This window comes from Tauraco erythrolophus, chromosome 6 (genome assembly GCF_009769465.1).
Source record: "Tauraco erythrolophus isolate bTauEry1 chromosome 6, bTauEry1.pri, whole genome shotgun sequence".
Taxonomy (NCBI): Eukaryota; Metazoa; Chordata; class Aves; order Musophagiformes; family Musophagidae; genus Tauraco; species Tauraco erythrolophus.
The window spans coordinates 10,024,317-10,037,842 of record NC_141470.1 but is presented as its reverse complement, the minus strand read 5'-3'; the positions used below and the strand labels follow the sequence as shown (position 1 = coordinate 10,037,842).

The 13,526-nt window shown below is 55.8% G+C and overlaps 1 protein-coding gene across 1 annotated transcript in view; it reads left to right on the top strand.

The window, feature by feature from the left end:
- The first annotated feature begins 956 nt into the window (after positions 1 to 956).
- Positions 957 to 13,526, top strand: part of DUSP8 (dual specificity phosphatase 8) — a 28,135-nt gene continuing 15,565 nt past the window's right edge. Inside the window, exons 1-2 of the mRNA XM_086613737.1 lie at positions 957 to 1,187; positions 7,716 to 7,854. Coding sequence (XP_086469863.1) covers positions 957 to 1,187; positions 7,716 to 7,854 — 370 coding nt within the window. The remainder of the gene's footprint in view (positions 1,188 to 7,715; positions 7,855 to 13,526) is intronic.

Here is a 13,526-nt window from a genome sequence, read left to right as displayed (position 1 = left end):
GTGAGGAAACCTGATTTGGTGGTGTGTCTGATGGGCCCTGAACTAGCTATTACCGTGCAGCAGCAAAACCTTAGAGCTGAGCTAAGCTGCTTCTGTGAAACCATTAGCTCTGTGCTTGGCAGAGGTCAGAAAAAGCAAATTGAGTGTGAGGAGCTTTTGGGCTGGGAGCAAGGAAAGGAGGAGACATCTTGCCTGGTGCAGGTCCCTGGTGTGTCTGCCTCTCAAACACGATGTGTCAGGACTGGGACGGGTGGCAAAAGGTGTCTGTGCAACAGGCGGTTCTGTAGATGCTCTGACCTGAAAGGTTCCTAAATGAGGTCTAAACTTGGTGAGAACCATGGGGAAGGTGATTAGGGAACAGGCATGCGTGGCCTCTTCCAGTACAAGTAGTAAGGGTCACCCGGAGGAGCCATCGGTTAGTAGATTTGGAACAAACGAAGGGAAGGACTTCTTCATCATAGCAGGCAAACCACTCTGCTCCCTGCCACTGGCCACTGTGACTGTTAAAAGCTGACATGGCTTCAAAAAGCAATTACACAAATTCATGGAAGAGAGCTCCTCTGAGGGCTGTTAAATACAAAGAGAAAACCTCTCGCTTGGGCAGCTCTGGAGCCATAGATGCCCGCAGGCTGGGTGAACATACTGAGAATGTGTGGCTTGTTGCACTCTTACACTCTTCTGAAGGCATCTTCTGAAGGCCAAGCCCTTGGGACTTGGCCCAAGCTGAGTGTTGCGTCCTGCCCAGCTGACCGGTCGTCTTCTCCTTTCCTCTTTTTCCAGGTTCAGCACAATGAGTTGGCATCCAGGGTGTTAGCACTCTGAGGAGACCAAGACGGGTGCTGCCCTGCTCACCCCTTACCCCCTCGCTCGTTCCCCTTGGGGAGACGGGTGCTGGCATCCCTGCCCTGCCCTTTCGCCCCTTGCCCCCCACTCGCCATAGAGGGGACAGGCCCGTTATGGCTGGGGACAGGCTTCCACGCAAGGTGATGGACCCGAAGAAGCTGGCCAGCCTCCTGAGGAACGGAGCGGAGGGCACCCTGGTCATCGACAGCCGCTCCTTCGTGGAGTACAACTCCTGGCACGTCCTCAGCTCTGTCAACATCTGCTGCTCCAAGCTCGTCAAGAGGAGGCTCCAGCAGGACAAGGTCTCCATCACGGAGCTCATCCAGCCTGCCTCCAAGATGAAGGTAGGGGATCTGGCCCTCACCTTTCCTGGTGGATGCTCGTGCCCTTTTCCCCAGTAGAAAGGGGCAGGGTGGGAGTACATCCTCCTCCGTCCCTTGACCCTAGTATCTGCTGGCATTTCTCTGGCACCCTTTGGACAGCTGGAGCATGAGCTCATGCGGCCACAGGGCTGTCTTCGGGGACCTGTTCGTTGCCCCTACTCCGGTGACGTGGCTGCCTGCTCCTGGAGCCCTCCCCGGGCAGGTCTAACAGGTATATCAGCCTCAGGACTTGTCCTACGCCAGCAAACAACCCCCCAAAGCCTTCCTGGAGCTGTAAGCTTAATCCCCTGCTAAAAACTCTTCCCCTCCCCTCTGTCATCTCTAACTCCATTCAGGGACATGTAATCCTCCTCCCCTGTGACGCCAGAAGCTCTTATCCGGTGTCATGGCATATTATCTCTCCCCGGCTCCTCTCTCTATCGCTCCTGGTTAAATAATAGAGGTGGCTCTGAGCCACGGAGCGGGGCCGGAGCCGCGGCCGGGAGAGCTCCGGGTGCTCCCGGGGGCAGCGCGCCGGGCCGAGTCCTGCCCCGCGCCCGGACGCTGCCGGAGGGCTGCGCCGGTGGCTGCCGGGCGGCACGACGAGCCGGAGCGGGGGTCGCCGTCACAGCCAGCCCGCCCGCCCTCCCGCCGCCTCGCTTCTACCCGGTGCCCCCCCGCCTGGTAATTTTATGGCAAAGCGAGGGTAATTCAGGCGATTAATCAAATGCCGGGCCCAGCTGGAGCCATCTGCGGCGTGTCCCCGGCCCGGCCCCCCCGCCGAGCCGCCGCTGTCCGCATTGGCTGCCGGTGACATCACCCCGCCGGGATCAAGGGGACTGGGATCGCGGGGGGGGGGGGGGGGGGGGGGGGCGGCTTCGCGCCAATCTGCTGCGGCGGTGCTGCGAGGCTGGGCGGTTCGGAGGGGATTGCGGAGAGCGGGTCCTCGGCGGCTTTAGCGGCTCTTAAATCCCCCGGAGAATAAAGCAGAATAATCAGTTTTTCGCGAGCTCGGAGGGGAGCGGCGCGGCCGCCCCCTCCTCCCGGCGAGGGTCACCTCTGCGGTGGCCGCCGTCACGTGGAGCGGCAGCGGCGAAAGGGATGCGCAGGAGGGAGGAAGAAGAGGAGGAGGGTGGGGAAGGGGGAAGCTTGGAAGAGTTAGCGGCAGATAATGCCGTCCGCCTGTAAACCTGCAGCTCCTCAGTCGCAGTGGAGCGGCGGCTCCCGAAGGGCTCGGCCGGTCCGGCCGGGCGGTCCCTGCTCTGTCCGCATGGAAGGAGCAATCGCCCCCTGCCCGTGCCTGGCTCATTGCGTAATGGTCCAGGTACCGGCTCGGGACAGGATTATAACCAGGGATGCTGGGGGGGCGGAGGAGAGACGTTGCCACCATCTTCTCTTCTCTTCTCTTCTCTTCTCTTCTCTTCTCTTCTCTTCTCTTCTCTTCTCTTCTCTTCTCTTCTCTTCTCTTCTCTTCTCTTCTCTTCTCTTCTCTTCTCTTCTCTTCTCTTCTCTTCTCTTCTCTTCTCTTCTCTTCTCTTCTCTTCTCTTCTCCTTTTTTGTTCTGAAATCTCTCTCAGCACATCTGCAGGAAGGAGGCAGCGTGCCCCCGCTGCCACTCTGTGCAGCCCCTGCCACATTCACCACTTGCCCACTGGCCCTCCCAGCGCACGCAGTCTGGGAATTAATTAAGCTTCAGGACGCCCTTGTGAGGTTAAGCCGCTTGCCCTGGGAAGCTGGAGGGGGGGACTGGGGAGGTGACAGCTGTATCCTCATCTGGCATAAAGCAGGGGTGGTAGCCGTGACTCAACGTGTCCAGGCCTTTTCATGCACACACCTGGGAGTTTGCATTTTGAGGTGATGAGCTCTCCTCTCCCCCCTTCTCCTTTGCCCACACCTCTCATTTCGGCCACTTGGGTCATGGATGTATTTTGGGATGCCCAGAAATCAATATTTTCTGCTGCCTCAAGGTGCATAGACCCTCAGAGGGGGATGCTGAAAGCTGGTGCAGACCTCCGTTACCCCCATCTCGTTTCCCTGCCTCCACCTGCCATTGCCAGCCAACCACCCCCTGCCCAGCCCTGCTCTGCCCCTGGCTCCTGCACCCGGGCATTGGGGGAGGCATTGGGGCGAAGCAGGGAGGGGGAACAGGGGGCATGGCTGGCGTTGGGAGCAGATGGCAGGAAGGGTGACATCAGTGGTGCGATTGTCCGGCTCCATTATTCCTCCTGACGGGCCTCCCGCCCTCCTCCTGTTTCCTGCTCCCGGCCGGCCGGGGCTGCGAGACAAAGGCGGCCGGCAGCAATGCGGGGCTGCCTGAGCAGGGAAAGGGCAGCCCTGAACCCCCACCTTGTCCCACTCCTCCTCACTTGCCCAGTGCAAAGAGAGCTCGACCTGCACACCCCGGCTCGGCAATGTCCCAGGTGGTGATTGCCTTTTGGGGAAGGAGGCAGGGGCTGACACAGAGCAAAGCTTTTGCGTAGCTCCACCTGGTTCTCCCCTCTGCTCCTCCTGCCTGTGTGCAGGCAAGGGGGATGAGAGCATTTGTCTCATTTGTATTTCCCAGTGCTCGCACCCCTCTTTTCCATACCACTGTTAAGGAAGGGTACCATTAATGATGCTTCTGGATGCTGCACTTTGGAACGATGCTGTGTGGTAACAGCAGCTCCTGGTTTTTTTTTGATGCGAGGAAAGGAGAGGACCATTTGGTGGGAAAGAAGAAACAGGGAAAATAAAAATCCCTTCTTTTTTTCAATGAAAGATGCCTATGATCATGGGCATAGCTAAGCCGCTGCTCCCCAGCCCTGTTGTGCGTCGTCTTCCCGTGGTGCCCGAGCTGGGAAAAACTGCAGCAGCAATTCATTTACCAGTTAGCAATAGTCTCTCTCCACACAAAGATGGTACCACTGTGCTGCACTGGTTTTGCTTTTAAACCCTCCTCCTGATACTAACAATAATAAATTCTCCCAATAATAAATTCCAATAACAACTGGAATAATTCAGCTCCTCGGTACAGTTTCAGGGGCAGAGGTTATGGGAAATTCCTGCTTGGGGTTTTCACTAGCATTTCTTGAGGGAAATGTTGAAAATTTCACTTCTTCAAGATTCCCCTGGAAAGTCTTTCCACCTCTCGACCTCTTCTCGCTTCCTGAAATGTGATGTAGCTATCTCCAGAGCAACTCTAGCCACGGTTTGAGGCATGGCAAGGGTCTCTTCGGGCAATGGGAATATTTATTTATTTGTGTTAGGAGCATGGCTCTGCAAGCAGCTGTTTTGCTTGAGGGAAAGCCGGAGCTTATTTTTGAGCCGTGTGCCTGGCTGCTCTTTATGTTGATGGAAGCCCTGTTATTTCAGCAGAGTGATTCACTGTGTTTTGAAACAGTATGTGACTGAGATGTCGGTAGTAATTGGGATAATAACAATAGCTCGCTCTTATCTTAGCCTGGATCACCTGTAGAGCATCATCATCCCTGTTCGGCAGCTGGGGAGAGGTGGAGCAGGGACCTGGACTGTGTTGAACCACCCAGTGCCCAGGACCAAATGTCTATGAGAGAGTTACCTCCAGCAGGAGCTGGGGAGGGTGATGGGGTGCACTGGTCTTGATGCAAAGGCAACAGATAGTCTCAGCTGGGGTTTGGTTGGAGCTGTTGGTTGGGTGGTCCCTGCTCCCTGCTGGCCATTCCACCTAGCCAAGATGCTGTCAGGAAGGAGATTTGCCCCTGAGGAGGTGCCCTGGGGCACCTCCAGCACTGGGGTGGGCCAGCAGCTTTTCAAAGGCATGCATGCATTTGCAAGCCCCAGGCAGTGTCTGCCTGGGGCCGAAAGACTTGCTGCACCTTGGCTCTGCTGTCCCTTGCTGGCTGAATTTGGAGAACCTTTCAGGAGGGTGATGCCTGGGGGTTTGGTTACTTAAGCAGTCTTGGGGTACTGGGCAACCCCCATGGGAGAGCTCCCACCATGGAGGTGCTGCTCCCCAGAGGGATTCCTCTGTTGTCAGCTGTGCTCTTGCCCTATGGCAGCACCTGGCAGAGACAAGAATCTGGCCCTGAGCATCTCTTCAGCTTTACCTTCCTCCGCTGCCCCCATTAGCTTTTAACCTCCATACCTTTAAGGGCAGACATGAGGCTGTGCCTTCCCCTCCATCTCAGGAGTGAGAGAGGTTAATGGGAGACCCATGGACCTGATGAAACATCTCCCTCTCATTTCCCTGTGTGGTGAGGAACTGGGATGCCGCTGCAGGCTCCTTGTGTGCTCCATGAGGGCTCCTCAGGACCATCCTGCAGGCATCCTCACCCCAGCAAGCTGCGTATTTATTTTCTGCAGCCGGGCCATGCGAGGCCAGCGCTTGTTTGGCATTTACATTGAGTGAAACCTTATAACTTTAATAAGATGTAAACCGTGTCGCACATCTCTGCCGTCGCTCAGCAACCCTGCAGTAATGGCCCAAACAAAGCCTCCCCGTGTGGAGGGAACACTAAATCCTATTGTGGGATAATTCTGCTCAGCCAGGGCTGGTATCTCCACTGCGGCCGTCCTGGCCTGGACCTCACAGCCAGGACGAACCCCTGCCCCACCACAGCTCAGTCCCCACCTCGACGTGCTTTTGGGGAGATGATTTTGCTGGCATGAGGCTTCAGGCTAGGAACTGAGTTTTTTTTGGATGTGCTAGTGGTGTGCTAGCAGGGCTTGAAGGGATAGTGGCACTGCTAAGGACTGACGGGATTCCGGCTCCAAGCTGGCTCGGCAGCCACTGTGTTTCCCTCCAGCTGTGCTTGGGATGGCCTCCCACAAAAGTCCTGCTTCAGGGATGGCTGAGGAAGAGATGCTGGGGTAGATCCTCAGCTGACATACCCCCAAGGTAGGGTCGTTTTTCGGTGTCTTATTTTAAAATTCTCACGTCCTTTTCTCTTCCCTCTCATCCTGCTGCTGCCTTTTCATCCCTTCCATCATCCTACTGACCTGTGGGGCCAGTTTTGCTCTCCAGTGCCTGGTGCCAGGTCGGAGACAGGCAGCTCCTTTGAGCCCCCCCTCCTTTGAGCTGCGCGTGGTGCCCTGGTGGGGATTTCTGTCGGTGTGGGGCTGTCCTTCCGCTGCGGCGAGGAGACGCGATGAGCTCAGCTAAATCAGTGTGCCCTGCAGTTTTATTTGGATGGCGCTCACGTTGCTGAGCAGGGAAGCACCTGCAGCAGGGTGTGAACGCAGCGTTAGTATCAACTGCAACCTCGAGCGAATCTGCACTGGTGGTAAGACAGTGAGACAGCAAAGGGAGGTGGGTGTCCATGAGTGGTTCCTAGCTCAAGTGGTCTCCTAAAGGGATTTCGGATAGGGCCGGGCAGGGGGTGGGCAATGGGCAGCTCCAACACAGATCAGAGGAGAGAGTGGCTCAGGGGTGCAGACCCTCCCTCCCTGCCTGCTGCTGCCTCCTCCTCCTCGCACGATGTGATGGAGGTGCCTTACCCCGCTGGCTGAGAGGACAGGCACTCACAAGGCAGGCATATGCCATCCGCCCGGCTATTCAGCAGATGCGCTGAGCCGTGCCTCTGCTAGGATTTTTATCTTCTTTTAATGGACAGACCTTCAGGTAGGCGTAGGAACGGCCGACTGCGCCTTGAGTGCTCTCGCTGCAATCCAGCCATCACCAGGCGTGGGGGTACTCCTGCCTGTGGACAGCTGCCTGCCCGCAGGATACCCCACCATCTCACTCTCCCTGGAGACCCTGCAGTGGTGGGCAACAGGATGGGTGCTCTTTGTGGCATGTAAAGTGATGTGAGAGCAGCCCGGGAGCTCCTTTCCCTCTCGCCAGCATATCTCTGCAGTGTGCAAGTCCCGCCACGCATTGCAAAAAGAAGAAAGAGCATCTCCCTGAATATCCACTGAGCTAAAGAAGAGATTTTCCCTCTCCTTCAGCCCTCAGGGGTGATCTGGAGGTTTGGGTTGAGCTTCCAGAGAGGTAGTGCCTACGGAGGTGTTACTGTGTTGGGGCACAGCATTTCCAGGCTGAGTCCTGAAGAGCTGTTGCTCCAGCCCCACTGGCTCCAGCTGCAGCACAGGAGCTGTGCTGGGAGCACCCCTGCCTGCAGAGCCACCCCCAAATCCCCGTGACACCAGCCAGGCTGCAGAGGAGTATCTTAGGGCAAAGGCTGGGTGGGGAGGAGGTGATGGAAGAAGTCGCAGCGACTTCTGGGATACAGTTAAGTAATGGCAAGCTGAGGGTGGGTGATAGGGAGGAGTGACCCTATTTTGGGTAGGATGCTCGAAAGCACTCACAGTTGGTGGGGCTGCTCTGACGGGCGTCTGTACTGACACACTCACTTGTAGCCGTGGAGTAGAATCCCAGCCTGGCTGGACTCTTCATTTGATGAGCGAATCCAATTGGTGGGGATGGCATGGAGCTGGGTTCTCAATCTTGTGTGACCGCTAAATTCAGCTTTGCTTCCCATGGCGGTGTGGGCAGCAGCATCCTCAGTGCTCAGTCTATTTCTCTGATATCTGCGTTTCACCATTCCTCTGCAGGTGGAGGCGGAGGAGCACCAGGACGTGGTGGTCTACGACCAGAGCACGCGGGATGTGACCGGCTTGGCTGCCGACAGCTTCCTCTCCATCCTCCTGGGCAAGCTGGACAGCTGTTTCCACAGCGTCTCCATCCTCACAGGTAGGAGCCCTGGGTTACCACTTCACCTGGCGCTCGTGCCCTTCCTCTGCAGTTACAGAGCTGTGCCCACCCATATCCATCTGCGTCTTCTTTCCTGGACACCAGTGGCTGTGGCAGCAGAGGGCAGCCCCGTGCGCGGCCCGCGGAACTTGACCTGCACCGGCACCAGTGGGTCCTCCCCGTGCATTCATTCCTTGCACTGCCCAGCTCCCTGCCACTGCACCCACCAGCCAGGGTGAATGAGAGAGGCGAGTACGGAGGGGTCGCAGTGGCATGGATCAGCCACCCAAAAGCTGCCCTTCGTTCCCCCATACCTGCACTTCTTCGTCGCTGGTGAATGCGCCAAGGGCCGGACCTGGTTCGAGTGCTCTGCTTCCTCTCATTGCTGTTAAAGGGAGAGCAGGAGAGGAAATCCATGGATGTGCTGGGAAGGGGAAAGGGAAGGAGGGCAGAGGCAGAGGGTCATTGTTGGGTGAGTCTGGGTCTGCTGGAGATGATGCTTTCTGGGCGCGAGCACGCAGGCAGGAGGGGGCACACGCTGCCCTAATTACAGCCCTTTTGCAGAGCGAAACAGGAGGCAGGCGACCGAGGAGTGAAATGCTCCAGCGCAGCAGAGAGGAGGCAAAAGAGGCAGTGAGCTGCCGAAGGGAGAGTTAAAGCTGCCTTTAATTCCCCACGGCTGGCATGACCAGGCATCTGCTTGGCTGGCTGCCCACCTCCGAGCATTCTGCCCACGGAGGGGTGGGCAGGCACTGCCCTGCACAGCCCCTCGGTCCTGCTGAGCTCAGCCAGGCTCCTGGATAGTGCTGAAAGCACAGAGATGGGGATCATCTCCGTTCCCCAAGCTCATCCTCATCCTGTGGTGACTGGGTACTGCTTTGGGGCTGAGGCAGAGGGTACTGACCCCTGTGTCCCCAGGGCATCGCAGGGATGGAGGGAGCAGCCATCTCTGCAAAACCTGCAGTGTGACAGATCCTGGGAAGGGGTGCTTGTGGTGGGGAAGGTGGCACTAGCAAGTGGTGTTCAGGGAGCCTTACCTTTGCAAGGGACGGGTAAGTGCTGTTGAATCAAAGCAGCTGTGTTGTGGTGGAGAGAACACAGCAGAGAAATAACGGGAGTAAACCCCCTGGTTTGAAGGCTTCAAAAGCAAGAAGGGACTACATGAAATAATGTTAAAGCCAATTAATGTGGTCCAGGTTGCAGGACCTTTGCTGAAGCCAGTGCCAGATTGCCACTGTGAGTTTACCACGGCAGCCCCTGGCCCGCCCCAGCAGCCGTGCCTGTGGCTCCAAGGTCATCACGGCATAAACAAGGGCATGGCTTGGCGTGTGGTGTGGGAGAAGGTAGATTCGGTCACATCTGGGAAGGAACCTGCTTAGTCACTGGGATGGGTCAGGAAACAGCCTTCGCGACGTGACCCTGGCACTCCCCACCAACCCACTGCCGCTCTCCCAGAGCTGGGCGAGGGGCAGCACCGTGCACTGGCTGCAAACTCCCATCCCTCAAGTCCTCCTGGAGCAGGAATGGGGCTGAGTGAGGTGGCCCTGAAAGCCCCGGAGTCTTCTCCTCCCTGGGAGAGCAAAGGGAGGCTTGGGAGACCCCTGCAGTAGCGGTACACCCCAGACGCATGCACGGCATCGGGTCCTATGCTGGGTGAGTGCTGGTGGCGTGCCACCACCCCGGCCATCGACATCGCCACCACCGAGCCTCCCGTGAGCAAACCTGCAGCCCTCTTGGCCACATGCATCCTCCCTCTCCAGGGCGGCCGTTTCCAGCCCCCTGGGCTGCAGGAGCCCAGGCCCCCACACAGGAGCATGGCAAAGCTTAGCCAAGCAGAGCTTAAACGTCCCTAGTTAAAAGTGCTGCAGGGCTGCAGCCCAATGTGGAACGTGGGCCACCAGCGGGTGGAAAAACTGGGAACCGAAATGTAGAACACTGGGTCATGGTGGCTGTGTTTTACATGGAAATGGTGACTGGAAGCGGCTGCAGAGAGTTCCTGGGGGAGACTGGGCATGCTTGCTGGCAGGCACAGCTTCCTCCTGCCTGCGGTGCGGGCAGCAGCCGGGTTGTTTCAGAGGCAGCGCTTGGGAGGTCTGAGGTGGGATGTGCTGGTGGGGCCTGATCCTGACTCCTCACCCCAGTGGGGTTTAACCCCTTGGTCTGTCCGCTCGGGGCTCAGGCACCTTGACTTGCCCCAACTCATCCCATGCCCCAGAAGAGGTGCCTGGGTCCTCCCTGGAGGTGGCTTGTGACCCCAGCGGGGAATCACGCTGGCGAGGGTTGCTGAAATCTCAGGGTCCTGTCCTGAAATCTCAGCCTGTCCCTAAATGGATGCCAGCACCCCAGGGAACCCTATCCTGAGGGTCCCCAATCCCATGTGGCAGCCCTATGCCACCCCTCCATGCTCCCCAGCCCTCCTCAGCCCCGGCAGATGTGACACACCTCCAGGCCTCAGTGTCCCCATCCCATGCAAACGCCGTGCTTGGCCATTTTTGCTCGCCTCCAGCCCATCGTCCTTCAGACCCTTGGAGCAGCTGATGGAGGCTGATGAGCGAGGACAGGGGAGCTGGGGGGTGACAGGAGCGGTGGCAGGGACCCATCAAGGGTTAACAGCCCAGAAGCAGTGATTCCAGTGGGGCTAGGAAGGAGGAATCCGAGTCAATTATTCCCAGTCTTGGAAATCATCAGCTTCTCTTCTTTTTTCCCTTTTTTTTTTTGTAATTGTGTAAGTATAAATAGTGCTGCTTGCTGCCTTCCATCCGTGGGAGCAGAAAGCCTGTTGATTTATATGGTTTTCCTGACATCACATGAAGTGGTGGAAAACTGAATGGAGCCAACATTTTTCCTGCATTACGTAATGCCCCCTCCCTCCCTCCCGGCCCAGCTCCGCTATTCCTGCAGGAGCCTGACTGTTCTTTAACCTTTGTTTACTTCAGCTCAAACCCTCGTTTTTTTCCTTTTTTTTTGCTTTTTTTTCCCTTTTTTTCGCTTTCATTTTTTTTTTAACTTTGCTTTTCCCCCCCGCCCCCTTCTTCTTCCCCTTTGCAAACTCCCGCTTGGTTTTTATTAACAGCCATTATCTGTTTATGAAGCAGCAGCAGCAGCGGTCTGGCTCCATCACTCCGTGATGGCTCCCACGTGCCAGCTCTTGTGTTGGAGCCCAGCCAGAGCTGTAGTGTGGTGCTGAGCTGCTGGGTGCTGAGCTTCACCAGCTCCTCTCTGTCAGTCCAGCTGCAGTGGAGGGTGGGGAGATCTTCCTTTGCTCCCATTCAGCAGCTAAAAGCGACAGCTGAGGGCTTGGGATGGTCGTCCAGATGATGCTCAGGCACCCATCCTGTCCTTGGGCTGAGCACCAGGCTCTTCTCTCCTGCACCCAGAGCTGTACACCAGCCAGCAGGGTGGCCAGCAGCGGTGGTCCCCACAGCCTGGACCACTGGGGTTGGGACCCTCCTTGCAGAGCAGAGGCTCTTTTCATTGCAGTTTCATGCACCAGGGGAGATTTATCGTTGTGATATCGCGCTCTGACCTGAAACAGGCCCCTCACTTGCTTTCTGAACTGAAGTCATGAGCTTTTCATCTGGCTCGGGAGCGCATGTGAGATCATCTTCAGCTTCCCCCCCCCCGCCCCCCGCCTTTTGTACCAATTCTTCAAGGAATGTTTAAATTTTCCAGTCCTGTTCTTTCTAAATTTGGAGCGTCTGTTTACTCCCAGGATTCGGAAAGAATGTAACAATATCATCAGCAAGAAATCCCTCCCAGCCCTCCGCTCGCCATCCTCCTCCTCGGTGAGCAGGCTGGCCTTGGCAGCGCTTGCCGTGACCCAGGTCCCCTCCGGCCCGGTGGTGCCACGACCAGCCAGCGCGGCCGGGGAGAGTTGTCATTGCGCAGCGGTGGTGATAAGAAGGGAGCTGAGATTTGGGGGATTTTGGGGGAATCTACCAAAGGCAGGTGACTTCAAAGCGGACAAAATGAAGTAGTGAAAAAGGAAAGGGGATTTCCATTGCAGGAGCTGACTTGAGCTGCCCAGGCAGGAGTGGGTTCAGCACTGGCTGGAATTATTTTAGAAACAAGGACTCAGGGAACAGATGATTTCAATAAAAAAAAGAAAAAGCACTTTTTTTTTTTTCTTTTTTCTGCATAGGGACGGTCCTAAAAGGAGGTTAAATATCAGGGCAGCTGAATGTGATTTCACGCATCCTTGGCTGAAAATACCATGATGCTTTTGCGTGTCGTGTTGGTGTGAAGCCACATGCCAGCATCACGTCTCCCTTGCTGCCTGCTTCACTTGAAATGCGTCAGGCTGGGCCTGTTTTAGAGGAAAAGAGAAGATGAATGAAAAAAGTCAAGCTAGGCAGGGGCAAAAGCAGCATATAGCCAGGACAGAGCAGGGAGGGCTTGCTTTTAGTCAGAGTCCCGGGAGCTGGAGACGCCGTGTGCATCCGAAAGGCAGCAAAAATACAAATGAATCTGCAAAACTTGAAAACTTGTCATGGCTGATGCTGAAGCTAAAAGCTTAGCAGGATCCAGAACCAAGATCGAGGCATCTTTACAAACCCAATGTAAGAAAAAAATAATCTAAAATCTAAGAAAGAAAATACTGCAAACACTGACACTTTGGTCATCAGTCAGAAGTTGTCTGATGGGAGTGGGGAAGCAGGACCTGACTGCAGCTGGTTATTTGATGGTCACCTTCCTCATCGCCCACTCTGGACAGCATCACAATTTCATCTGACAGCTTTGGTATGTGAGTGTGTCTCCTGGACACAGGATGCACTAGCTGGTGGACTTTGTCCTCTGACTCCAGCAAAGCCTCTTCTCAGTACACAGGCCTAAAGATGCACATGTAGTTCAAGCGTTAGGGCTGTTTCAGGTACCCTCAGACTGCAAGGTCTAAGAGCACTGGTGGATTTATTGGCATGAATCCATCAGATATATCCACAAGTGTTTCTTCTAAAGTCTAATTATTGCCTCTGAAGCTCCCACAAGCACCTCTGCCCACCCATGGATATCTTCATCCCATAGCTTACTGTGATGAACCCAAAGAAGCAGATCCTCAGCTGGCAGGGTTATGGGTGTGAGAAAGGAGGATGCAGGGGTGGGATGAGACTGGAAAGAGCACTCTTGTGGGACTCTCAATGTCTTGCTTCTCCCCAGATGTGGGAGTTTTGAAGAACCAGCTTTGCAAATAATGTGAATTATGTTCGTGGTTGTTCTTCATCTACAAACTGCCTGTGTGATGCTCGGGAAGAGAATAAGGGTAAGAAGTGCCATGGAGGGGTTACACCCAGCTTTTCTCAGGCCATTGGTGGTGGGGTGCAGGGGGATTACCTGTGTTGGTGCTTTTCTTTTGACTGTCCCGAGGCTTGGAAGTAGGGCGCTATCACCAGCCTAATGGGAGAGGCACTTTTTAAAAAAATCGTAGCGTTTGCTTTAGCCACTTGAAGTTGGACTTCAAATAGTAACACCAAGGTTCGTGATTTTTACAGTCATGGAGATTTAGGTAACTGTCTGAACCTCCCTCCCTCTTGCACAAAACATCCCTCGGTCCGTGGCACTGGAGGATTTACTTTCTTTCCTGCAGCAAAGCCATCTGGGACCACTTTGTCTAAGACAGGACTGTGTTTTCTCACCCTCCAGCCCCCATCCAGTGGGTGCTGGCATCCAACCCTGGC